This window comes from Microchirus variegatus (assembly GCF_963457635.1).
Source record: "Microchirus variegatus genome assembly, chromosome: 17".
NCBI classification, from domain to species: Eukaryota; Metazoa; Chordata; class Actinopteri; order Pleuronectiformes; family Soleidae; genus Microchirus; species Microchirus variegatus.
The window spans coordinates 12351727-12379028 of NC_139818.1; the positions used below are offsets into that span (position 1 = coordinate 12351727).

Consider the following 27302-nt stretch of genomic DNA (forward strand, 5'->3'; position numbering starts at 1 on the left):
ACAATAACTATTAAATAGTTATTGTAATCAAAAGAAAGACATTTTCTTCTGGTATTCTGTACTGGGACAGTATTTTCCAGAGAAATTCACGATGGATGGAATCAAAGGTTTTTTCAGAGTCGACAAAGTTTACATACAGTTCCCTTTGCCACTCTTGTGCACTGCTCAATAATATTACTGGAGTGAAAATCTGGTCGAAACAACTTTTTCCCCTTCTGAAGCCAGCCTGTTCTTTCCGGAGTTGTTTGTCAAGAGCCTCTCTTATACGATTGACAGTTATCTTTGCTAGGATTTTTCTGGGGATTGACAAGAGTGTGATTCCTCTCCAATTATTACAGTTTCGTAAGGAACCACGCTTTGGGAGTTTGATGATTATTCCTTCAGACCAGTCACCAGTTATCTGATCCAGGAGCTTTCTTGTTCTTTAATGATTTAATAGTCATTATAATTTAACTCTTGGTTGGTGGTTCGGTTTTGATGTTCAGGGACGGGTTTACTTCTATCAGGTTAAAAGATCCTAATAAATATCAGTAATTCAAGACTTTTCAGAAATGTTGGTTTTCCTGCATCAGGAGTTCATGTTCGTTAGTCTATGAAAAGTTGAACACTTTGTCCTCAATCAAACTAATAGACTTATTTATCAGCATTTCTTCACTGTTCACAAATTTGTATCCAAAAAGTTTCAGTGTTGGTCCACAAGCATCCTGTACTACCTGGGCTATTTTGAAAGGTATATTAAACCTCCATTTCTCTACTTGTTCTGAAGACTTTTTATGTGTGGAGTAAAGGCCTCCTGCCTCTTTGGAAGCCTGAGTGTTCCTTAAGATCCAGTGTCTCACTTTCCGAGTGAACGGGATTCCAGTAAACCCAAACATCTCCGATGCCTTCCTCATGGGAAACCGAGCAATGTCCTCGTACCGCACTAGCATGTAACGTTGACGCAGCCATGGTGGCTGACTTAGGCCGATCTCTGCAGACATCCTGATGTTGTCACAGTTCCCTTTCAGCTTCCTCACCTTATCCTCGTCAATGGTTCCATCCCCATCTGTGGCCCACTGCTGCCAGTTCTTGTACATGTCAGCAAAGGCCACCATGCGCGAGGCCAGTACAGCCCGTGGATCCCGAACCAATTGAATGAACTTCACATCAAGTCGCGGGTCCTCAGTAAGAGGTCGGAGGGTATCCAGCTGACGCACCCTCACTGACTTGATGGCTACGTGTTCTTTCTGGAGGCAGGACTGAGACGCCATGGTGAGGTTAAGTGGCCCACATCTTCTGGTTCTGCAGTGATAGCTCTCAAAAACCCCTTTGACGAAGGGGCTGCAGACCGACTCGTCACACAAAGAGCTGCTGGACTCCCTGCGGAAGAGGGTGGTGGTAATATGCTCCACAGGGAGGGGTTCGATGAAACTCTCCAGGAAGGAGAAGTCGCACAGTAAGAGCTGATGGAGCACATCCCGGAAAGCCTTGGATGATGCTGTGGCGTTGGTACCTCCAGTGTCCAGTGTCAGCATCTTCTCCACGTGCCACAGTGGCTCAAACAAGTAAAACATGTTGTCGCCCTGCTGGTTGAAAAACTCACCTACAAAAGAAGAACCTGTCCTTGTGGCGGCTAACAAGAGGATGTGTTTCTTGCCTCTTGGGTTCACTTCCTGGTGCTCGCTGTAGTTCTCCAGACGCCGCATCATCCGGGCTGAGTCCATCTTGCTGAGTGAAGAAAAGGAAACGTCCTTTAGCACTATGCGGGAAAAGCCATTTTGCTGTAGAAGAGTCTGAGGTGTCTCCTTTAAGGTCAGCTTATCTGACACCCTGCAAGTGTTACATGGACACTTATTTAAAATCAACATAAATAAATTACTTTGTTATTTTACTCCACATCTGAGGCAATTTTATGTTTCCCAAGTAGCTTTTGTACTATATCTCTTTAAAGTTTGGGGAAAATAAACACACAATCCTACTGAAAAACATAAAACACGCTCTATTGATTCACTAAAATGGACTTACCTTGAGATAATGTTGTTTTCCTTCTCAATGATAACAAGTGCCACAAAAAAGACAATGGATATGGTGTATTTGATCCTCATTCTTGGAAGTAGCTGTGTCTCGATATGCTCTTACAGACTGCTTCTTAATAGGTTCTGCCAATCTCACAAGTCTCCAGTCGCCTTCTTAAAGAGCCTTCCAGTTATTTGTATTCCCCGCTGTAGGGGATGTTTCACCCTGTAAATGAAATGCACATCAACCTGTCAGTTACACATTTTGCACATTTGAGTATGACTGTGAATGTCTGCTTGGTTTCTTTCTGTCTAAACGCTGTTAGTGTTAGTTTCAACCGTTTGCTGGAAACAGGAAGTTGAAAGTCTATTGTTGCATGTGGTGAACTGCACTGTGATGCTGTGTCAAAGTTGAGGTTTTGGTGTGGTCTCTGTCTTCCTTACTTAGCCGTGCAAAATCCAAGACTTACCTTAAAAATATATCTACAGAAGATAAAAATAGAAAAGGTGGAACCTAAACCAGTCTATCCCACAAAGAAGTCCTTGTTATCTTTAAGAGCGTCGGTGCATTTTAGGAACATGCCCACCCACCACGCTAGACTGGGAAGTGATGCACTGAATGAGTCAGTCTTTGCAGAAGCGACTGCAGAAAAAACAGTAAGGCCACAAGTGTGTACAAGAAAACATGGTCATACAACTAGAGTAGTTTCCTGCTGAAAATGCAGTGCACAACTTTTTTTCTTTTGCTGGCGAGTTGTACAGATCAAATGTAAATGAGGAAGATGAGACGCAGCAGCTCTCTTCAGTCCTTCTAAATGGAGGAACAAACACTCAAATATTTCAAAAAATTATGAAAGTAGAAATAGCATTGCAGAAGAACAATATATTTGGTAAGTAAGAAGATTGAATGTATGTTTAGAAATGCTTCATGGTTCATACTCTGCCCATGTCACATCTGTTTTACCTTCAAAGAATGCTTGATAATAGTTGTTAAAGAATTTAAGAAAAAAAAAGGTAATTTTGTGAATTATCTGTTGCTGTGTAAGTGTTTGCTTAAAAAGGTTCAGAGGTGTCTGACACAGTGTTACAGTTATAGCGTTACCTCCCGCTGATAGGTAGCAGTGTGGTCTGTGGTCCAAACAGCTGCTCCTCTAAGTCAACACTGGGAGGAGATCTTTTCAACGTGCGCTCCTGGTACAGTAGACCAGCTGGTGATGGACTAATGACTTGCTGCTTCCCCATAATGTTCCTTTGTGCTTTTAACGTACAGACTGAGACTGAAGGCAACACATGTTCGAATGCAGAACAATGTAAAGCTGCATGGTGCTGTAACTGGAGTCATAAATTGTAGAGCAGTGAGCCTGGAGGATTTTCTGTACATTTATAAGTTTGCAGAGGGCAGACAGTGGGCAGTCTAATGAGGATGAAGGTGGCTTTCATTATGACTATTAGCAAATACTTTAAACATTCTCTTGAGGTTCGCTCAGATTTGGCTCTTTTATTGTGTACTTTATTTCCAGTGTTCCTGGGTCGTGAAACAAGAAAGAGAAAAGTGGAAATGTCACTATTCGGAATTCATATAAATAAGCATACAGGTCTATTGTCCAATCAAATGAACGACGACTGTACACAGATTTCGTTACTGTGTGCAAGAACAAAATGTTCTTTTACCATGTCTGACTGCAAATAAGTGAGTGATAGAGAGCTGAAATGTTTTTTTGTGGAAATCATATGACAACAGTGTTCATATTTTGGCAGTGCTTGCAAATAAATGAATGGCCACTGATTAGTCCTGGGCAGATGACGTCATCTCAGGAGACCAATTCTGTTGCATTCTGAGGGCAGATTGTCATGCAGCTCAGGAATGTGGCCTCATGTTTCTGTGATCAGATCTGGGGTCGCATTCAGGATGGATGGGGGTGTTCAGACCTGCGCTTAATTGAATCTGGAAGGACAGATGTCTGTACCAGCTTTGAAAGGGGGCAAACAGAATCCTGAGTGTGTCTGGATCACTGTTAAATAGTAGCAGACCTTGCCTCAGGCCTGATTCATTAGTAAAACTGCTGCTGCTAATAATCAGCAGACCAACCTTTAAAGTCACAACTGCAACATAGAACACGAAACAAGCAGCAGAAGTGAAAAGCCACATACATAACCATTATTTTCTGGATTGTGATAAGCGTGAATCTTTGTCTGTCTTTGTCACACATCTGGAGGCCCAGGTCCTGACATCCCAAAGCAGCTTTCTGTCCTGGGTGAGTTTTGAGCACAGAAGCAAGTCTGAGTGACTACAGTCTAAACATGGGGAATGGTTGGCTGCTGCCTGTGAAATTCTCTGGGAGGGAATGGTAAGTTTCGGGCTCCAATAGAGCACTGTTGACGTGGAACGGCTTGTAATGAAAAGGTGAGCAGCTGGTACGCTGGGACACGTTTTCACCGGGAGGAAAAATAAGCTCCATCTTGCACCACCCTGCCGCATGCCTCGACCACAAAAGGTCCCTTTACACAGGAGTGAGTCTAAACCCAGCTGTGCATTGAGATCACAGAACATAAACTCCCAGGTCATTCACACGTCACTTGGGTCAGTGACTAAGCCCCTGGATGTTACAAGTCATGTAGAACTGGAACTGGTCAGTCAGTCGGCTGCATCAGAGGAAGTTGCTCAGTTTCTTGTCATTTCACATTGTGTGAACACAATCACAGGTTATTTAGGTGAATGGACAGAGGATGTGAATAAAATAGCAGTTACTGTACTTCATAGTATTTCTGCAGTTTACTTTCTCCATTGACTGTCCATGGAGGGATGACATGAGGGACTGCTTACTAACAAACATCTTACATGTACAACACGATATTTGAAGCAGTTGTAGTTTTCTCTGAATATGATCTGAAATAAGAAAAATCTACATCAATTCATCAAGAAAATAAGTGGTCTGAGGTTTTGTCATTTATACGGTAAATTAGATGTCGACCAATTATCTTGGCTTATTACATCTGCTGTGTAAAGTAAAAAAAAAAGAAGAAAAAATACACACATGAGCTGACATTCTTGAATATTCACAAACCACTGAGGCATATGACACGTTTGATCATCAGCTCATAACAAAACCGCCACTGCACTATTTATCATCTTGTAACAAACGCTTTTAATAGCTGCCTTTTATTTAATGTACATCACATACGAAGGCAAATTAAACGGCACTCAGCCGAGCACATCCTACTTGGGACTGTGATGTGAATGTGCAGTGAATGTCTCTCAATGTCCCATCCCAACACCATGAAGGTTTTATTTTTCCTTACATTATTTCACATTAGGAGGGTGTTGGGTCACAATTTACTTTTGTGTGATTGGAATTTGTCAGATGTAAATATTATTTTCTTCTTATACAGTGGTGTCTATCTTCGTAATATTCCCGGTTGCATTAAGTTAATATCTATAATGTTGTACTCTGTATTTTATGCCATAAGAATACATGTGGTAGCTGTATATAGTGATTTTCCACGATAAGTCACCGACGTATTGGCCTCAAATAGGGTGCATTTCAAACTTAATCATTAAATATGATTATAACGTATCTTTATTGGTCCTATGAAATTGTTGGAATGAAAGCTAAAGTGTGTCTGGGTTGTTTAGGCCGGGAGGGGTGTGTCCGGGTCACAAAAACTGTTCTTTGTGTCTTTTGGTGGTTTTTAAAACAAATAAAATATTGGCTTATGTTATTATGTTTTGTGCACTCTCAAGTTAATCTAACAGAAAGCCTCCAATTGTGATATATGATACACAATGCACTAATCTATGAATGGGGTTCCACATATTAACTATACCGTGATAATAAAGCGTTATTGTCGATGTAAGGACAACTAAAAGTTTCTATTTTGAAAAACCACACAAAACACCAGTTTGTGTTTTTGTGAACAGTTCTCGGAGAAAAAGGCAGCTAGCCAAAGCTTTTTTTTGGTACAGTAAGTAAGTTTTTATTTGTTTTGAATGAATAAATGTTAACTTTCGTCTTAAGTTTGCCTTTGTGTGATCACATTATCTTATACAAACTGTATTGTTTTGATGCCATAATTTGCCTTAACACACTATGCATTGTATCAATTTTTGAATGGAGAATCGTATGAATCGAGAATCGATTTTTTAATCGATTTTGAATCGAATCGTCAGCCACCCAAAGATTCACATCCCTAAAGTTTTGTGTCCGCTTATTTACTAGGTCAGTTCCACATGTATTTATTTTTTTCATCCATATCTGATATCATCACATAGAGGGCTATGGTTACAAGCCCTTTCATGAAGTCACTCACAACTGTGTGGGATCAAATTATAATGCCATTTTACTAGAATATTTGGAGATATATTGAACTAGTTTGGTTAGTATAAAGTCAAAAACATGTGTATGCATAATGGTGCTGTAAATTAAGAGCAGCAAACTTGCCATTAAGTCATGTTTTAAGTTCAACAGAGGGTAAATGAGGAGCTTAAGTCATGCAGAAGTTAACAAAGTCACGCTTTCATAATAAGGAGATTCCTTAATGCAAATCATCTCCCTTAAGTGACTTATTTGTCAGAGAGTCCCACTCTACACTGACTTTGCAGGAGCCTCGTTATTTACGAATCTCCTTGAAATCTTGTAGGATTTAGTGACACATTAAAAAAAAAGTTTTATTCTAACTCGTTGTTTCATAATACAGACCATAACAATCAGCTGCCGCGTCCCGCTTTTGGTTCATCAGTGAAGCTGATCAGCCTTTCCTCCAGAAGCGACTCCGGACAGACGCGTATTCCATTTGTTCACCAAAGAGTAATCCAATGCAAAAAATAAGAATCAGAGCATTTAAACGTGTGTGTGGAACCTGTTGATCAGGTGGAATCATGTTTGAGGAGGCTGCGCGACACACTGAAGCTCCACGTTACGTCCAACACTAGGAATCACATGGGAAAAGTTTGGACAGGAGCGGAGTTTAAGACAGGACTGGAGGCGCGTCGCTTTATATGAACCCTCACACTCACACCCACACACCCGGCATATTTTGTAGTCTTTAATAACGCTCCACAAACACGCTACATCACTACGTGTAAGTAACGTCCCACTAAACAACAGGGTTTTGTCCTGAAACCGTAGTTATTTGGGCAAAGTTTATGTTTGTGTTGGAGTTGATGTTGAGGGGGAAAAAAGTGGCAGCACTCCACCTAGTGGTAAAAAACACTTAGTGCGTCCTGTGGGAGCAGGTGTGTGGTTTGTATGAAGTACCTTACAGGGATACTTGAGTAAAAGTATCTTACTAGAAAATGACTTTGGTAGAAATTGAAGTGACTTTTTTTTAACATTACTTTATATATTGTTTGTGACATTTACTGTATTTAAGTATCAAAAGTATTCATATTCTGAGGTTGTGGGTTAAATTCCTATCTATGCACGTCTATATATGTCCCTGAGCAAGACAATTGACATAATGGTGCAATTTAACGGTTTAAACCTGTGTAATAAAAACTAATATCAATGTGCTACTTTGACGTTTACTCATGACACGATCATGCTTTTACATTCAAGGTTTTTTAAACGCGGATTGACTTTGAAACGCTTCCAAATTCCAATTGTAAATGTAATGTAACCCCGTCGCTTTAAGATGACGTAGAGAGAATTTTCAGGAAGGTTGCAAAACAGTTGCGTCAGATTCTTGCGCACTTGCATTTAGGAAGGTGAACAACAAACGCTCCTCTTCGGGTAAGTGTGTTAAATTAACAACTACTTACATTGAGACTAATCATGGTCGAACATTGAATGTGTTGGTGATGTTTAGTTCGTTTATACTGTTTAATAAAAACCGCAATATCTGCCGTTTCCAAGGGACTTTATAGCCGTAAATGTGTCTGGACGTTGGCGCACCATGCTAGCTAACTGGTTAGCGGTTAGCTTACTTAACTGTTGTGTAATGTGATGATAAAAACCTAATTGTCTCCACGTGTTTGCCCGTGCTATTTTAATGTTATTTTAAACTTTGTAGCCCAGTTGTTTTTGTGACTGTCACGTGCTCAAACAGACAGCAATGTCTCATCATAACATTGAATTATACTGCGTTAGTGACGCGGTTTCAATCTCTCAGGTTAATCGACAGTAAACATGCTGGTGGCGAGGCTGACGTGCCTGAGGAGTCTCCCCATGGCCGGGCTCCATCCCGTGCTGAGGCAGGGCTCCTCTGCCCTGAGAACACCCATCCTGAAGACCTGTACACCTGGGATCAGGCCCCAGCAGGTACGGTAGAATTATGAATACCAACACACAAGGTTTTCTGAACATGTGTTCACCAAAAACTGCATTACCATTTACAAACCATAGATTTACATAAGAAACAAAGTTAACAATTTCACTAGAAGTATAGTAAATGTGAGGTAGTCTGTAAACAGGATATTATTCCCTGTTGCAAGTTTGAAGTCTCTAATTGAACATTAGCTTCAGCCAGGTTCAAGGGCTTTAGCAAATAAATGAATTGTCATCTTTACTAATATGATATATTGGCAGTGATATAAATGTTTTAATGACAAACTGGATTAACTGAGTAACTAGTGTATTTTGGTTTCATTTGATCTTCTCTCTTGATGAAATGTTGAAAAGTTGTCACTATACATTGACTTATTATGATTGTCATTCCTTGATTTTTATATGTTTTCCATTTAAAAAGTGTAAATATGGGGTGTTTAATAGAATTTGCTCTAAAGCTGTACGGCACAAATAGTAGTAGTAGTACACAGCCTAGTCAGTCAAAACATGGAAAATGTTTTGACTGACTAGGTCAATAAACGGTGTGGATATGGGACTTTTTATTTAAACATTTCTCTAAAACTGTACATTGAAAATGTCTGATTTGCAGTATGTGATCTGTCATTGTTGTTTTGTTAATGCATGTTCTCCTTGAACCAGGTTTTTTCATCGAAGGCCAGATTTGGTTTTCGTCGTGCGAAGACGACCAGAGACCAGATCAAAGAAGCTGCTTTTAAGCCAGCGACAGACACAGCCATTAGAAGTAAATACTGTGACATATACTCTTTCTCCATTAAATGACTTAAAATTATATTCAAAACTAGATCTCATTGACAGAAGCCTTCTTTGATACGAGTAAAATGACTTATTTGTGATGAAGCACAAATTAAACATTATCTATCACTGTCAATTAAGTATTTGAATTTGCAGTATAGTGCAATGTGAAAAGATAATGAAAAATGTATACAATTATTTTTGTTCTCTTCCTAGTTGACGGCATGGGAAGAATATTTCTGGCTGGAGGTGCAGCAGTTGGCCTTGGAGCTTTGTGCTACTATGGACTTGGCATGTCCAGTGAAGTCGGTGCCATTGAGAAAGCAATGTGAGTAATCTTTTTGGGCCAGGTTATTGGCTGTTTTTGGATTTTGACGCAAAGGTCAATTTTAATATGTCCACTATTAACCTTTGTTTGACTCCTCCTTTGTGCAGGATCTGGCCTCAGTATGTGAAGGACAGGATTCACTCCACCTACATGTACTTTGCAGGCAGCATTGGACTGACGGCTCTGTCAGCTGTAGCTGTGAGCAGGACCCCGGCAATTATGGGTCTGATGATGAGAGGATCCTGGATCGTAAGTTTAATAACACACAGATGAAGATTTGAATTCACTATTCAGTGTTACATTTTTGTTTTTACATCAGGTAGGAAGCTAATACACCAAATAACTTGTTATAATAACTAAAAGATATTCGACTTATTTACAATAATATTTAGGTTACTAATATTAATGGCTCCTTCCTCTGACATCAGGCAATTGGAGCGACTTTTGCAGCCATGATTGGTGCCGGCATGTTGGTCCGATCCATTTCATATGAGCATAGTCCTGTGCCCAAACATCTCGCCTGGATGCTGCATGCAGGTTTGTCACACAATGTCCTGTGGAGTAATATGAATGTGTAATGTTCTACTCAGTTTAATTCATCTTTGTAGTTGCCTCTTTTAAACACTAGATGGCAGTCACATATAACATCAGCTAGAAACAACTGCACGTGTATGTAAAACACCTACAAAGATCAAGGTGCATAGCACAGGTCTGTTTGTTTGTTTTTGAATGTGATTTTTAATTGTTTTGATCAGGTGTCATGGGTGCCGTCATTGCGCCTCTCACTCTCCTGGGAGGGCCTCTGATGATGAGGGCTGCTTGGTACACAGCAGGCATTGTGGGAGGTCTGTCTACTGTAGCCATGTGTGCCCCAAGCGAGAAGTTCCTCAATATGGGTGGCCCACTGGCTGTCGGCTTTGGAGTGGTCTTTGCTTCCTCTATTGGTGAGTATCTTTCAGTTTTACTTCTTAAAGTCTCACTCTGATGTGCTACAGTTAATAGTGAAAGTGCTCTGCTGTGCTACAAGCAGCGATCTGAATAAAGTCAATGAATGATAGGTTTTTAAAATGTTAATTTCCATGAAGAAACACTATAGCTCTATGCATTAGACTCAACATGTATACATAGTGGCAGTTACTGTGTTGACAAAAAATCTTGCAGCTATGACTAAGTGCTTTTTCTTGGATAGCTCAGTTTCTGAACACTGTAGGACAATTTGTGCAAAAATGCAAATTATAATGGTGTCAATTAAGTCGATGTAAAAACCTAAGGAGCTGATTATTTCACATCTTTTTTCCAGGATCAATGTTCTTGCCTCCCACCTCGGCCTTTGGAGCAGGACTGTACTCCATCGCCATCTACGGAGGCTTGGTCCTGTTCAGCATGTTCCTTCTCTACGATACACAGAAAGTCATCAAGAAGGCAGAAACATATCCACTTTATGCTGTACAGAAATTTGATCCCATCAACGCGTAAGTCTCTCCCAGCACATATAAACAATTGATCTTCTACTGTGGATTTCAGATATACCATATAAACCTTGTGAAAATGTGTATTCATGATCTTAGACTAAGTGTGCATGTTCATTTCTTCATCTTGCAGGTGTATGGGGATTTACATGGACACACTGAACATCTTCATGAGGCTGGTGATGATTCTGGCAAACGGTGGTGGCGGCAAAAGAAAGTGAATGACACAACTCTGACTTTAGCTTCAGTTTTACCCTACACATAACAGATCAAAGCCATGTTTTCTTACCAGCAGCATAAGCCAAATGTCATTTGAGAGGCAGTTAATATCAAACTAGTAAATAAACATGGCTGCTGTGCAATTGTGTGAAGATGAGGAATGGGTTCTGTGGGTCAGGTTACCAGTCCAAGTTGAGAAGAAATGTTGTACATTGGTAACACACAGTTTATGTGAGGGTTTACAGATGGATTTGATCTGTCTGCATGTATTAACCTGTCCTTTGTATTCCTCTATATGTTTTCTATTTATTTTCCTCAAGAATTCAAGAATCAGTCGTATGAAACAGAAAGTCACTAATGTTGACTATACTCGCAGTTAATGCCAGTGATATTGCACTTCTGTACTTCTGGGTTGGCTTAGTCCATGTATTTATCAGAAACTCATTCCAAACAACACCTTAGAATCAAAAGATAAATAAATGTACTTTCTAAATTACAACTCCTTTTATATTCTTCTGTTTGCAAAGTGGCAACGAACATATTAACAATTTTTGTAACCATCATTTCAACAATGTTATAATGGTGACAATTTACGATGGACCGCAAGAAACACCTTTTTGAGCTTTGATGCTAACTGAAGGCTAGCTATGTTATAGCTAGCTTCTAGCACTTGGAAGAAGACCAGTTATATCATGGGCTAGTCTATTAACTTCAACAAGCAGTGATATTTCAAATGTACTTGTGCAAAAGTAGCTTCCAGTACTCAAAACTTAAGCAGGAAGTATAATCAATAGTGAGCTGCGTCCAAAATGAGTGCAATAATGTTGGTGTTAATTTATTGCTGTTTTGTACATGCATACAAACAGTAGTTTCTGGAGCGACCATGACTGTTTGGGACCAGCGGGGAGTCCACCTTGTATTTACGCCTGCAAACAGTCAGTGTGTGGCAGCAGACGACAAAGGCTTAGCAGTAATCCTCTTGTCCACCATCTGCCTGCTCCTCTAGAATTAAACCTACAAGCCAGGGCACTTGCAGCAGATGCTAACATCTGTAAATATGCAGGTGCTTCATCAAAGCACATACACACGGATGGCAATCTCTTAGATCAGGTTTGTGTTTATGACGCTTGCGATTTATAGACACTGTGAATTGAAAATCCCATGCAGACGGGAGGGATAAACACAGCGATGAGTGAGATTGGATGAGATGGGAAATGCAATCTACTGCAGATAAAAGTCACATTCTGTGTGTCATTTTCAAATTGATGACCAAGGTATTCACTGCTAATTGAAAAGAAGTGTGTTATAGTTATACAATTTTACTATATTAACCCAAAAATTACCCAAAATAAAAGGATTTTCACAAGTACTTTCAAAACATTTCTGTGTTTACCATATACTTGCATACCTACAAGTCTAAATTTAAATTTGTTATATATTTAGCAGCTAATAATCAGCTGCATCCACTCGCAGTTTGCCATTGACTATCAAACCAACAGATACGCACACTATGATGATGGACATTTTTAAATAAGAGAACAAAATACTTTTCTTTAATCCTAATTTTACCAGACATTCCCTTGAGATTACAATCTCTTTCAAGGGACATCTGGCCAAAATAGCTCACCTCAACAAGAAACAATTGAACACAACAACTGTACCAAGACCAACTTAGGTATACTATTATTAAATAATTTAGTACATATTTGAGGCTCTCTGGATTTAATAAAAGCAGTTATTTACTGTCCAAAAAACATATAGAAACACCCACCAACTAAAATATATGAACAGAAACAGACAAACAGGCTCTGACGTACAAAACAAAATAGCAACAACATCATACTCCGTGTACAGTCAGTGTTTTAAATCAAAGAGGCTCTACTCATCATCCTCAAACAAACCCTCAACAAGGGGAAAAAATATGGCTTCCATAAAGTACAGACAACACAAAACATTATTTTTACCCATTTGATAATAAATCTGTCATCATAATATAATTGTAAAACATCAATAAAATAGTAAAATTGTATTACTCATCTCACTATAAAAGTGTGTACCATGCATGGATTCAGTATTTATTTTTGTGTACAGAGTAAATTTCTCATTGGCTGCCGATCAGTGACATGGGCGAGTGTGTCACCTGAACGTCACATGCTATTTTTGTACGTGTAAATGCAGGAAGGCACAAGTCAACACCTCAAAGTGAGTAAGTCAACACAGTGAGAAAATCACGCTCAACCAGCAGCCAAACATATACTCACATGATACCTGCCCATAGCTGAATGTGATTGATATTATTAATTAAACAAAGAAAAAACTCCTTTGAGGCCAAAGTGAAAATTGCATCGAAACCCCCCCCCCCCCACCATTTTGGGTCACATTATGTTGTGAGTGATTGACAGATCCCTGGGTCTCCCTGGAAAAGTAAGACTGCAAAAGCCAAAGCAAGCCTCTTGACGATGAGTGCATCAGAGATCCACAAAGACAGCTCAGACCTGTGGTGGTCATTGAGCTGCCGCTGTCAAAGAGATCAGCCATTTGAAGCTCATGCCAGTGGGACCTGCTCATGTGACCTCTAAAACGCCAGCATGAGGAAAACGATGGCCACAAGAAAGAAAGTTGGTCAGAATCGATCATCTGACCAGACTGTGCAATTCACACTGAATTAAAACAAAGCAGATTAGCTTTTTAAAAGTGTCGGGGAAAAAATGACAAATAAACTCCACCTATGGACCAATTGATAACCGTTAGATCTGTACTATTATCTAATAACATATATATATAAGCCACATATTATAGCAAAAAATTGTAAACCTAGTACTGGGTACAGCATTTAATTTTGTGAACATAGTAGATTTGTCATTGGCTGCAGAGTAGTGACGTGTACATGTGCGTCACCTGAACGTCACGTTGATGTTGCTAATGTGAAGGCGCTCAGACGAGTTCGCTCATTTACATAGGGTGCAAATTGCCAAAATGGATGCCAAAAATCAAAATGGCAGACTTCATGTTCCTTAGACTATTTAGTTTTTTCTTGGGCTATAACATCTTCCCACCAAGTTTCATGAAATTCGTGGGACTCAATTTTGGCTCTGTATTCACCTTAGGGGGGCGCTATAGAGCCCTTGATTAATGCATGGATTTGGGCACTGTAATAATGTTGTAATAGGAAGTAATAGCCTATATATATATATATCTATCTATATATATATATATAGATAGATATATATATATATCTGTATAGATAGATATATATATATATATATATCTATATATATATATATAATAATTACCTTGTAGTAGCTTGGTATTATCAATAGAATGTGCATGCATCATTTGCATTACAAAGCTGTAGAAATAGGGTGGTGTTGCCACAATATTACCTCACCGTATCAAAATGATTACCGTTGTGTTAGTATTCTCAAGCTAAATTGTTATTGCCTTCAGTTCTATTCTGAGTGAACATAGTCATGTGTGCAGAGAAGTGTTATTCACACCTCTTCACGGACTGTGTGAAAAACTTGAACTCTCCAGTTTTCCAGGAGAGATGAGAGTGGGAGCAGCGTCGTGGAAGATGCCTGAGGAACGGAGAAAGGGATGCGTCACTGGGATTAGTGCCTGAGAATCTCGTCCCAGCCTCTTCCTCCTGAGTGACTGAGACGCTCTCAGAAGGTGCTCGACGCTCACAGCTCGCTCTCCCTCCACCAGGCCTTCCACATGAGCCAGCCAAGCCTTACCTCCCCACCAGGATGAAGAAAGAAAAGAAAACGAATGCTTTACTGTTTCTCCTCCTGCTTCATTTCACCTTTGGTAGGTGCTGTTTTTCTTTTGCCTTTCGTCTTTGTGGTTAAGACTCCTTGCCTCGCTCTTATCTGGTTAATCCTCCTGCACACTCAGAGGGCATGTCCATCTTAGTGTGGACTGTTCTTGCTACTCGTGTGGTTCAATGTGTGTGTTTGTATTTTGATAGTAGAAATTGAAATATGTGTATGTATAACTCATGTCTACACTCCTCCTCCTCCCTGCCTTCGGTTCCTGCCCTTTTTAGCAAGTGAGTGCAACCTTTATCACTTCATTTATCCCCTAACCACATAGTATTTCCCTTACAAAGTGAACCATACATGATGTATGTGGTGCACACTATGTGCAGTACATTTGCTGCAAAGGTTGTATAATTTTCATTCTACTCAAATAACGCGGAGCATGTTTATTTGTTAAGGGCAATTGGACTATGCTCCGTACTTTTATGATAATGGACCCAGCAGCACCAGTGGGAATATGGCCTTTTTCAGCATCTCCGAGGACACACCAGTTGGTAAGTGTCACATGTATCTCTGATGATGCTTTTAAGAAGAAAAGGAGGTCCTGTTCATTTCACTGTGAGGTGATATTCAAGATATTTATCCTATAATGAAATGATGGCACTGGGTTGAGGCTCCTGCTAATCACTGTGACACCTTTTGGATTGTGACGTGCCTCGAGACTTAGGAGGAGAAAAACAATAAGGGTGGTGGCTCATCTGACTAGATTATCAAATGTGTCATTCACACCGAATGTGAACAGAGTTCTTTTATTAATTACAAATCAAAAAAAGTCCCTGTTTTTCACTAAATCTTGACTTTGTCACCTGTGTCCTCTTAGGCGCACACATATACGTCCTGAACGGTACAGATCCAGAGGGCGACTCGGTGCGATACGGGCTCACTTTTGAGTTGGGCTCCACAGAATATTTCAGGGTGGAACCCAAGTCTGGAAACGTGACTCTAATTCAGGAGCTCGACAGGGAGGTGAGACTGTTTAATGAGACCCTTGTGTTGAGCATCTGTCGTCGTCGGTGTGGCTCGACGTGACGCGCGTGTCCTTTTATTTGTAGAAACAAGATGAAATCGCAGTGCTCGTGAGCATAACAGATGGTCGAAATAAAGTAAGTTCTCACATTTTTATGTGACATTTTTTGGTCTATACCGACACAGCATTACATTTTCACAGTTTTTGGTATAACCCTAGGTGGTAATTGTAAAATCAAATATAAATAGACAGATTTGTGAAAGATACTCGTGTGATAATTACTCCAAGAAAGAAAATTAATGTATGTACACAGGCTTTATTTAGAGATATATTATTTGTCCTTTCAGGTTATTGAGACAGTGAGAGTGTTTGTCACTGACGCCAATGATGAAGCTCCTGAATTTCAAAACCCGCCTTTCTTCGTCGATGTCCCGGAGGTACAAAATGTTCTTATTATGATGTTTCTAATGTCTTTCTGAGTCAAGCAAATAATAAATGGTAGTTATTTTATTTTAAGGACAATAATAAAATATCTTGTTTCTTTACCAGGACACCACTCCAGGAAGTAGCATCTACAGAGTTCAAGCATTAGATAAGGATTTGGGCTCAGGAGGCAGTGTCTCGTATCATCTACAGGTAATTGATCTGCTTTATTGAATAGAAGTAGTCGAATACAAAGGTAAAAAAAAAGATATCTTATAATAAATATAAATATGAATATTACATGTCTATTTCCTTTGTATTCAATCAGAACAGACTATTTCCTGTTGTTTGTAAAACATAATTTATACCTTTTCACTCACTGCATATTTGCCGCTTTTACTCTTGCATTAATACACAAAACAATACAAAAAAGCAAACACATAAAAGGACATAAAAATGACCGAAAATAACAATTTCAGATGTGATTCTAAGATTTTTCTAAACACAAATGGACCTGTCATTATTTAGCCTCGGGCTGAATCGCCACACGTTTAATTTCTTTAGTCACCAACTGAGTGCCAATGAAACACATTAAAAATTACAAACATAAATGCAGGACAAGTAGTTTGACATTGCAAGACAAAGACATAAAATAAAACACAAGACAAACTGAAGCAAATGGAAAGAAAAGGAAATACTACTCAAATTGAACATTGAAGACATTTGTTTGTATTTTCCCCATTAATTTTTATTTATTTACATTTAAATTCATTTGTCATTTATCTACATCAGTTTTTATGTCATTAACTACCTGCTCACAACATGTTTATCACTTCTTAAACCCTTATTTAACTCATTACTATTTTCATCCATTCACTTACACTTTCTTTTTATGGCTACACTTTTAAAGTTTTTTTTCCTGTTTACACTTTGCAATTAATCTAAATTATTATTTATAATTTATTATTAATGTCACACTCGTATAGATTCTGTCAAATCGCTCCATCTGGCGCTCACGTGTGCGAGATCGAGCAGTCTGGAAATGGTGTTACCTTTTGTGGATTAAATTTCAATTACATTTAAGCAAGGCATTGAAGGCTCAAGAAGAGCTTACCGTAGGTTTGGTGCAGTCTGTTTATGTGAGACAAAACTCTCGTGGTGGAAATGTGTTTAAAAGTGAAGCACAAGTCAAAAATAAAACATGCATCTGTTGTTGTTGTTGTTGTCATAAACATCTCCTCAGACTTCCTCATTTGCCAAGTTCATCATCGATGGACACAGTGGGATCCTCAGAGTCAAACCGGGTGAGACTCTGGACTACGAGACCACGCCAACGCATTTTGTGACGGTGGTTGCAAAGGTGAGGTGCCGCATTTGTTTGTTTTTGTCACACACACACACACACATTCAACCAAGTGTTTGAGGCTTCAGATTTATCCTTTATTAATCAACTGGTGTTCATTACTGTATCTGAAGAATCTGTTGAGGAACAAAGGTCATGAGACACTTTACCTCAGTTCTTTGTATCTGTAGACGAATCAGATACTGGGAGATTGAAGCCAATAAAAGACACACATACATATACAATGTTGGTTTAATCATTGATATAAATAAGTTGGTTTATCTTATCTTATAAAACAGATGTCATGTGGTTGTTTTTGGTTTATTTTGTAAAGTCATGTCATGTATGAATGGCAGAACTATATTGTTACTATAGTGTAGCAGTATATCGTAAATCATGCAAAAAGAAGGATGCACTAAGCCTTACCTCATTGTTTTCCTCAGGATGGAGGAGGAAAATACAAAGGGAGGCATCAGGTGTTGACCTCCACCGCCACCATTACAGTCAATGTCATCGATGCCCAGGACATGCCTCCGTCCTTTATTGGAACCCCTTACTTTGGCTACGTCTATGAAGTTTCAGTCCCTGTAAGTCCTGTTTCTTTAACTCTGTACACGCTGCAGTTATGTTAGATCTGTGTAGGCTCTGACTTGATTTACATTCAGTCAATGTTGTTCATCTTCCAGGGTTCTGAGATATTTACTGTGTATGCTAAAGACGGAGATCAAGGCTGTCCTCGTCCCGTACACTATTCCATCATGAATGGTAAGAAACATACAATTTAAACATTGTGATCCGTCTCATGGACACACAAACAGTTCTTGTGTCATCGCCTTTCAGGCAGTGATGGCGTCTTTGACATCAATAGCACCAGCGGATGTATCACCCTGACAACTTATCCATCTCTTCTGAAGAATGAATTATATGAAATTAAAGTCAAGGTAAAGTTTATTTTTCTTAATCAATCACACTGTGATATCTGTTCATTTGCTTCTCTTACTGACTCAACGTCACATTTTCTCTTTCAGGCGTCGGAGGTCGGACCCAACGACCAGCTGTTGGACTTCGACATCACCACGATGACCGTCCGGGTGGTGGATCTCAATAACCACCCGCCAACCTTTTATGGAGAAAACGGACCACAGAGCAAATTTGAGGTGACCATGTACGAGCATCCGCCTGCTGGAGAAATACTCCGTGGCTTTAAGATCACTGTCAACGACTCCGATCAGGTAGATTTATTCCCACATTTCATTTGATTTATTTGTGTGCACACTTCTCCTAAACATTTCGAGATTAGATTTAAATGTACTCTTACTACCGGCAGTTTTTTTTTCTTTCACTCAAGACCTATCATGCCATCATGTTTCCCCTCTCCATCCTGCCTTTGTCTATCACACATCATAATCAAACATAATGTTTCTCAGCAGCTCCACTCATGTTTACTATAATGATTCACAGTTACCTACGTCCCGCTGTTCATTGTCTCTGCAGGGAGCTAATGCTAAATTTAAACTGAGACTTGTGGGACCGAGTCGAGTGCTGCGAGTGGTTCCCCAGACTGTCCTCAATGAAGCTCAGGTGACCATCATTGTGGAAGACACATCTGGCATCGACTATGAAAAAGGAACAACTCTGGCTTTTAAGGTGAGACTCACCTATATTTAATCTTTAAACAATTATTTACAATTACAATTATTAGCTTACAATAAATGTCTTTTTCCTGATATATTTTTTGATGTGTATGAATATTCAAAGGACTTTTCCTTTTTGTTGCAGTTTGACACAAGTGATTCATAATGGCTTGTATCAAAACGTTGATTAATTTAGTTTGTCCACGTCTTTCATATATGAACTGTATATTATCTGTTGTGTCGTTATATCCCTTGCACTTAAAGGTCTCATATTATGCAAAATCAACTTTTTAATTATTTAAATCCTTATATTTGGGACTCTGGAGGCCCTATCAGTCAGCAAAGTGTGAAAAAAGATGACTCTCTCATGTTTTTGTGGTCCTCCTCAGTCTGAGTACAGGAGATGAAACACGCGATGTTGACTTCCGCACTCATTGGGACGTCACAATGCGCTAAATTTCATGAATTAATGTCTCGCAGAGCTCCGCTCTGTCCGTAAAACACACAAGAGTGCTGCCAGAGGGCAGAAATGGAAGTCCACGAAAAGTTCTATTCTTGTCTCCACAGTGCAGCACAGAGTCCTACACAAACTTCCAGCGTCAGATGATTTATCTGTCCAGTGGATACATGTTATATATGACAGCAATGTGCCTGCTAGAGCCTGCAAATGATCACTTTTCCAAATGCAAACTGCTGTTAGCTCCCAGTAGCCTCTGTGGCTGATGTCATTTCCTGTTTCGTTTTACTTTTTTTTAAGGTGGACCTAAAGAGATACTACTAAACAGAGCGTTGTGAACAGGGCTGTTTTGGCAGGGTAATTGAACTGCTGTGGTGCTTCATCCTTATGGTATTTTGACCAAAGCATGTCACAGACATGTTCATTAGGACACCAGGGAACTAGGTTAACTTGGAGAAATAGGGTTTAATATGTCCCCTTTAAATGTAGTCATAATTATTCCAACACAACAACTCTTACAGTGATTTTGATGTGTGGCAGTGATTCTAAAATTAGCATTAAAGTCTTCATGTTGATCAGTTGATTGACCGCAGTGATTTAATCCCACTTTGCCTCTGTCTGTGTGCAGCTGCTGGCAGTGGAGATCGACACTCCGGAGCATTTCAGCGCGACGGCGGACATCCTGATCAACCTGCTGGACACGAACGACAACACGCCCAAATTCACGTCCGATTTTTACATGGCCAGAGTCCCTGAAAACTCCCCTGGAGGTTCCAGCGTTGTCTCTGTGACGGTACGTCAGTCACGATTAAACTCTGACCAAAGTGATTATATAATCCAGCAATCCTCCAATAAGTGTGTATTGCTCTGCACAGTTCATTAGGTGAAAGCAGGTGGTCGCTGCCCAGACCCATCCTCTCTCTCTGGCTTTGTTTGTGTGTTTCCTTCACGTCTCCATGTGACGAGTTGGCTTATGCTTTGTGTTCACGGAGCTCTCAGAGTATTAATAATAGCATTTACACGTTTTCTTTAATCTACTAATCTTATACTGTTTAAATCCTGCAGCAGACAATATAGCCAAGCTGTGCGGAGTAAAAAGCTTTGTTTTACCCCAAGGTTAATCATGCTGACCGACACCTCCATACAGGAAGAGACTTATAGCCTGTCCCATACATGAGATTAAAAAAAAAACATCCCTGTGTAATGTGTAATTATCTTTTCAGTGCTTCTAATTTAACCATTTCTACATTTTTTTGCCTCTAGGCTCATGATCCAGATTCAGGGTCTTGGGGTGAAGTCAAATACACAATTTATGGATCAGGATCAGATTTGTGAGTAAAACAAAAAAAAACTTTCACACCTTCCATTTTGTATTTACTTTGATCAGATCCTTTCACTTCCACATAACACCTCTTAAGCTATTTTTATGCTAAGTCTCATGACTGCTCCGAGATTCAGCGTGTTTATCAAACTCGAACGTAAGCAGGTAACCGGGTTCGATTGGCCCCACTGCTACACAAACACCTCACTCTAAAATGGCCGCGAGATACTGACTAATCTTCTAATTGGATTGGAGGGTTAAAAATAGTACGCCTGGCCCGTCTCATATAGGCAGAGCCAATTAGCATGCAGTGTGACAGCTGGAGCCACAGAAACAGCTTTGAAAAGCAAGGCAGCGTGCAATGAAGGAAAAGTGCGAATTTATGCCAGCTCTGCAGGCAGCGAGCTGAGTTAATTGTGCGAAAGTTATCAGGAGCCAGGCAACTTGTGAATTTTCACAGACAGAGAAAGACGGATGAATAAAACAGCAGTATGAGCACGACGTTGGAACAAGAGGCACGAAACCGAGCCTTTACATTTTGTTCATCAGTGCCCTCATGTGTAAAATAATATTTGATTATAATAACGTGTTTTAAATGGATTTAAAGACAAACACATTTTTTGTTCACTGAATGGGAAAATCTTGATGAACACTGGTGCGGTCTGTCATCTGAAATCTGAAAATCTCAAATTCTGTGCATGGAAAAAAAAAAATATGGAGACATTTTACGGATGAAAAAAGTAAAAATGACTTAAATAAATTAGCTGTCAGTGTACACCTGCCATTGTGTGTCTGACAATTTTAAGGTTGCATACCTTAAATGTTAGATTACAGCTCCAATAAAAACTTAACAAATGCAAAGCCCACATTAACCAGTTACTCTCCAGCATATTCCAGGTGTTTGTGAAGTGTTACTGTGGTCCCTGCTGCTGCTGTTGTGGTTATTTTAATTTATTATATTATTATTTTTAAAAATTAACAAGATGACTTATTCTTAGAGATCTTTTTTTAGTATCATTATTATTTTAGCATCAGTTTACACAGACAAACCATGTATTTTTGGCACGCTCAGTCATCTGACTTTACTTCTTCACACATCACTATATGTTGCAACTTGCTCCCAGAGTTAAAAATAAAAGAAAAAGGGAAGCTTTTTTACAATAAATCCATTAGGGAGTGACTCATGTTGAGATTCACAGGTTATGATGTAAATATCACTTGCACTGTGAATTAAAGATGCCCATCACAGAAACACCTGGAGGTGTGAGATGTTTAGAACTCATAATGCACACACACACACACAGCTGCGGTTGTGACTCATACGCTGTCGGAACTGCTGTGAACCTGCAGGTTTGCCATCAGCCCGTCGTCAGGCCTCATCTCCACGCAGCCGTGGACCAGCCTGGACGCCGAGGTCCGATCCAAATACAACTTTTACGTCAAGGCTGAGGATTCGGAGGGGAAGTACAGTCTGGCTGAAGTGTTCGTCACCGTCCTCGACATGAACGACCACCCTCCAGAGTTTGACAGCGAACTCCTGGAGAAGACGATGATCATTGGTGCGCCAGTCAGAGTGGAGGTATGTCACGCAATTATTTCAATAACGGTATACAGTATAACGTATAATATAACATCAATACAACAGGTTTGATGTACAGTATGTCATGTGTAGTGCACACATAATTGCAGTGAAATGTGAGACAGTTTCCAACAGTTTCTCTGTTTAAGTGTTTGTTGTTTTCCATGAAGTATTTTAAAACCATGACTGACTAGTTTCTTCATTATATGTACATGTGTATATATGTATATATGTATATGTATATATGTGTATATGTATGTATATATATATACATATATATGTATATGTGTATATACACATATATGTAAAAAAATAGCTCTAATGTTTGACAAGGCTCGTATACTTTTCTTACGATCATTTTAATCATACATTAATGACTTCATATGCAATGGTTTTTTTACGTATTACATTATAAATAACAACGTATAACAATTTGTTTGAATATGAGTCTGGCAAAAAATAAAATAAGTATAATTGATTATGTCAAAATTATAATCCTTCATTATTTTATATTTGAAAGCCTTTTTGAAACTCCACAGAGATGTACACAATTTCAGCTCACCAGTTCATAAATTCCCTCATCTACCCTCCAAAACTGAATGTATCTAATTTTATAACTTGAATAAATTACTGTTGTTGTTTTTTTTACAGGCAATGGATGACGATGCAGAGTCTCCCAACAACGTCATCGAGTACTACATCATGACGGCCGATCCTGACAACGCCTTTGACATCAACACCGACACCGGCGAGATCCAGCTGAAGCCGTACATCAAGTCCATGGAGATCGTGCAGAACATCACCAAGCTGAAGGACTGCAAGTGGTCTCTGGTGGTCCAGGCCCGCGACCGAGGTTCTCCGTCCTTCAGCACAACCGCCGTGGTCAACATCGACATCACTGAGGCGGTAAGACCTGCTCGCTCTGACTCTCCAGCATGCTTGCCTGAGCCATAGATTGAAGCAGTTTAATGATAAAACGCATTATTGTCACGCTACGCAGCTGCTAATTTAGCATCCTCACTTTTCTTTTGCCTCATGTTCTTTAAAGGATAATGTTGTCAACTTTCCCCATGAAGAGATGAAACCATATACCTAAAAATTTTAAAGGAGCTATTTAGTTATTTTTGAGAAGACATTTGCCAGTCTGTCTAAAATTTAATTTGAAAAAACAGATTTTCTGGAAACACCATAAAGTGCAATCTCGAATATATATGCTCTAATATTAGAGGACAAAACATTTTCCCTTAAGGGTTATTAACCCACTAAGAGTTCATAAATGGACATATTGGATGAACTTTTTTCAGCACTTACTCACTGAAACGTGTCTCTTGCTAATGACATTTATAAATGGTCAATAAAGCATTTATAAAGGATTTTTCAGCCATTGAAAAACACGAGTCGTGGCAACTTGGCGCTTGTTCAATTTGGTGCCTTTTTTCATTTTTCAGTGAACATTGGCAGACACTGGTTTCTGCAGTCACAGCTTTTCTGACTAGAAATGGTTGGGAAAAGCTTTAACATGACTTTCTTTTTTGGTTTATTTTTAGTCGGAACAGCTGAGTGTCAGTTCTTTGTTAAATCAAAAACACTGAAACTTCAGTTTTTCTTAAAAAAAAAAGGCAAGATGGGTGTATATATAAAAAATAAAAACTTGGATCCTGGAAGGATAAATGCTGATTTTGCTCATTTTGGTAGTTTTGACGTACAAATGCAAACAATGCAAAACAATATCCTTTAAAGTTGTCATTGACTCACATTACCCATTATTTTTGATTTACACACATTCTCCTAATTCTTCATGTGTTCATTGTGTGTTCATTCAGTCACTCCTCATGATGAGATAACTTTTGGTTCTGTTTCTGTGTTGTGTATCATGCTTTTCAGATCAAAGGTCGAATTATTTCATACATCATGGGCCTCAGCAAGCGTCCGCTGACTGTTTTTGGGATTTGTGTCAGCATTGTCACGTCCCTCATTTTACTAACAATCTGCATATCCACAATCCTGTACTGTAACGCCGTGAAAAAGTCCCGAATCAACCCGGAGAGTAACTATATTAAAGTGATCCGCAGAATCAAGTGAAAAACTGCTGATCCCTCTACCACTTTTTAAGATAGATTTATTTTTCTACTGGTTTTGTTTTGTCTGTTAAAACGTACTATTCTTCAAATATTCCATCTTTAATGATTTAAAACACCTTTTATCGAGTACGACTGAGACTGAGCCATTCCCTTCACTCTGTTTTGGTCTCATGAACTGTCATCATCCTCGTTTCTTCCTCACCGCTAACATGTCAACGAGAAGCTGTGACGCACCGCACTGTCAGACACATTCCCGACAAACTACCGTGGTGTTGCTCTGATTTGTTAGCTTTGCATCAGCAGTCCTTTGATGGTAGGACAGAGGAGACGGATGAGTGAGTGTGAGTGTTGGTAGACATGTTGTTTGGGCCTCCTCTGTCAGTGCTTTGCTCATCCATCTCTCACGCTTGCATGCTTCAAGGCAAATGCTGCAGTAACATCTGGAGTGCGAGTCGCTTGGACTTGATTTAAACTATTTCATGTTGTGCTTTTTCACAGACGCCTCTCAAGGGGCCTATGGCGGCCTTTTTAATGAAAAGTAGGGACAATCCGATGAAAGCTTTAGGCATGGTCACTGTTATCGTTAGCGTGTTGGTAGGGGTGACTGTCTTGATCTCTACGGCTATGTACATGCGCAACTCAAAGTCCAACAGGATCATGCCCGTGCGTCGCGTCATCAAGAGGCGACAGAGGGACCAGCAGCCCTGGACCTTCAAGATGCCTCTTATCAAGTTCTATAACCCTTCAGACAAGTTCCTCATCAGCGACCCAGAGAGTCCTCAGCGGGACGGCAGCAGCCCTCGGACAAAACCTTCGCCCCCCAGCGCTCCTTGTCTTCCCCCTCCACCGCCGTCGAACATGCGGGCCAGTGAGAGGCCCCGCGCGGTCCCAACAATATCTGGTGCACTGGGCTCCAAGAAAGCCAAATCAAACCGGCGAAAAGAGGGAAACATCAGCTCTGCTTTAGTGTCCGAGCTTAAAATGAAGCTGGAGCAGAAAATCATCGAGAGCAACCAAGGTTATTACTGTTAGACACATCTGGTTTAAGGTTGCAGTCCATTCTTTGACGACTCTTAACCTCATCTGTCGTTCCCGAGAGTTCGTACGGGACGCTCTGAGTGGACCTACCATTACATCACTCATGAGTAAATGCTAAAAAAAAAAGCAGGAAGGTTTACAAATATTTATGTCTTAAGGTGAGATATAAAACAAGGAAGGGTCCACTGCATTCTCAGCTGAACTGGCTCAGATAAAGAGAGGAGAGAGCTCTCAGAGTCTGCCGTTGGTGCAGTCCTAGATCATTCTCAACACTGCCATCTTGAGGAGGGATTACATCATCTTCGTGGTAAGAAGCACCTCTGTAAATTACCCAGGAAGAGGATTACAAAGACTGCACTGTCTACACAAGTTACATAACTCCCTGGAAAGCGTAAACACTTTTTCATCACAGAATAAGAGTTCCATTCGCTAAATCTACTCAAACTAAATATCGCCGGTGACAAACGCCGCTCGTTATCAAGTGCTAAAGGACCCGTGTGTTATATAATATTTTTACTGTGTTACTTCAGCCGCTCCAGAGCGGAGACGTTGCTCTTTTGTATGATTACAATTATGTGCCACTGTAGCTTTTCACAGTAACACAGTAAGCGGAGATGCTTCTGTTCGTCTGACTGCGTGTTTGTAGAGTTTAAATGCTTTTATATATTTTACACGCAAAGGTACAGCACTGTATTATTTTCATTATTGTGAATATGCATACAGTATATGAAAATACACATTTCCAATGTATCAAATTGGATATTAACGAAGTATATATGGGTTAGTGGTCATAAACCTTTTTATTTTCAAACTTGGATTGTAAATAACTTGCTTGGACATAATCTTTTAGAGATATTTAAATAATAGAGTCTGTGTTTAGGGTCCACCCACATTCTCCAATGCCTTCAAATGTAGGCACATTCAGTTTGATTAACTGTCATAGATATCATGTACAATTTAATCTCAACTCATTGACTGTCTTAGATAAGTTGAGACAAATGATATATCTTATGAACTCTAGTCATATATTTGTATCGTCTTTGTATCGTCTTGATTTTGAATAAATATTTGAAAAAGACATGTTCGTCATGTTCCCCTTTTTTCAGAGGCTACATTTTGAGTTTTTAAGTCTATTTTTGCAGTAAATTTTGTCTAGAGTTTGTTCTTCTGTGTTTTAAAGGGACTTGTTTTCTGAGTGCACTACCGTTCAAAAGTTTGGGGTCACCTATATAATTAGTTTGTGTTTTGCATTAAAAGTCACACTTTTATTCATCAAAAGAGTTGCAAAATGAATAGAAAATATAGTCAAGACATTGACAAAATTAGAAATAATGATTTTTATTCAAAATAATAATTTTGCCCTTTCGTCAAAGAACCAGCAAAACTGTTTTCAGCTGTGCTAACATCACTGCACAAGGGTTTTCTAATCGTCCAATAGCCTTCTAAAGTGATTAGCAAACACAATGTTAGAACACTGGAGAGAAATGGGCCTCTATACACCTATGTACATATTCCATTAAAAACCAGACGTTTGCAGCTAGAATAGTCGTTTACCACATTAACAATGTATAGAGTGTATTTCTGATTCATTT

The 27302-nt window shown here is 39.5% G+C and overlaps 3 protein-coding genes across 3 annotated transcripts; 2 read left to right on the forward strand and 1 right to left on the reverse strand.

Moving 5' to 3' along the window:
* Window positions 1-468: 468 nt before the first annotated feature.
* chst3b (carbohydrate (chondroitin 6) sulfotransferase 3b) lies at window positions 469-2084 on the reverse strand (the record flags this gene model as incomplete). The annotated part of the gene is made up of 2 exons (XM_083904129.1): window positions 469-1809; window positions 2005-2084. 2 exons carry the CDS (start codon window positions 2082-2084, stop codon window positions 591-593), a joined length of 1299 nt encoding a protein of 432 aa, XP_083760255.1. The 3' UTR covers window positions 469-590.
* A 5572-nt stretch (window positions 2085-7656) lies between these two features.
* ghitm (growth hormone inducible transmembrane protein) lies at window positions 7657-12360 on the forward strand. The gene is made up of 9 exons (XM_083904095.1): window positions 7657-7723; window positions 8103-8251; window positions 8918-9020; window positions 9248-9359; window positions 9467-9608; window positions 9788-9896; window positions 10115-10303; window positions 10660-10831; window positions 10962-12360. The coding sequence occupies exons 2-9, from the start codon at window positions 8120-8122 to the stop codon at window positions 11047-11049; spliced, it is 1047 nt and encodes a 348-aa protein (XP_083760221.1). The 5' UTR covers window positions 7657-7723; window positions 8103-8119; the 3' UTR covers window positions 11050-12360.
* Window positions 12361-14796: 2436 nt separating this feature from the next.
* Window positions 14797-25704, forward strand: LOC310939465 (cadherin-related family member 1a; the record flags this gene model as incomplete). The annotated part of the gene is made up of 17 exons (XM_083904231.1): window positions 14797-14857; window positions 15267-15362; window positions 15689-15834; window positions 15921-15971; window positions 16183-16272; window positions 16385-16471; window positions 17502-17618; window positions 18044-18187; window positions 18287-18365; window positions 18441-18541; window positions 18629-18832; window positions 19095-19247; window positions 20320-20484; window positions 20955-21022; window positions 22363-22591; window positions 23243-23497; window positions 25171-25704. 17 exons carry the CDS (start codon window positions 14797-14799, stop codon window positions 25702-25704), a joined length of 2580 nt encoding a protein of 859 aa, XP_083760357.1.
* Between the last annotated feature and the right edge of the window lie 1598 nt (window positions 25705-27302).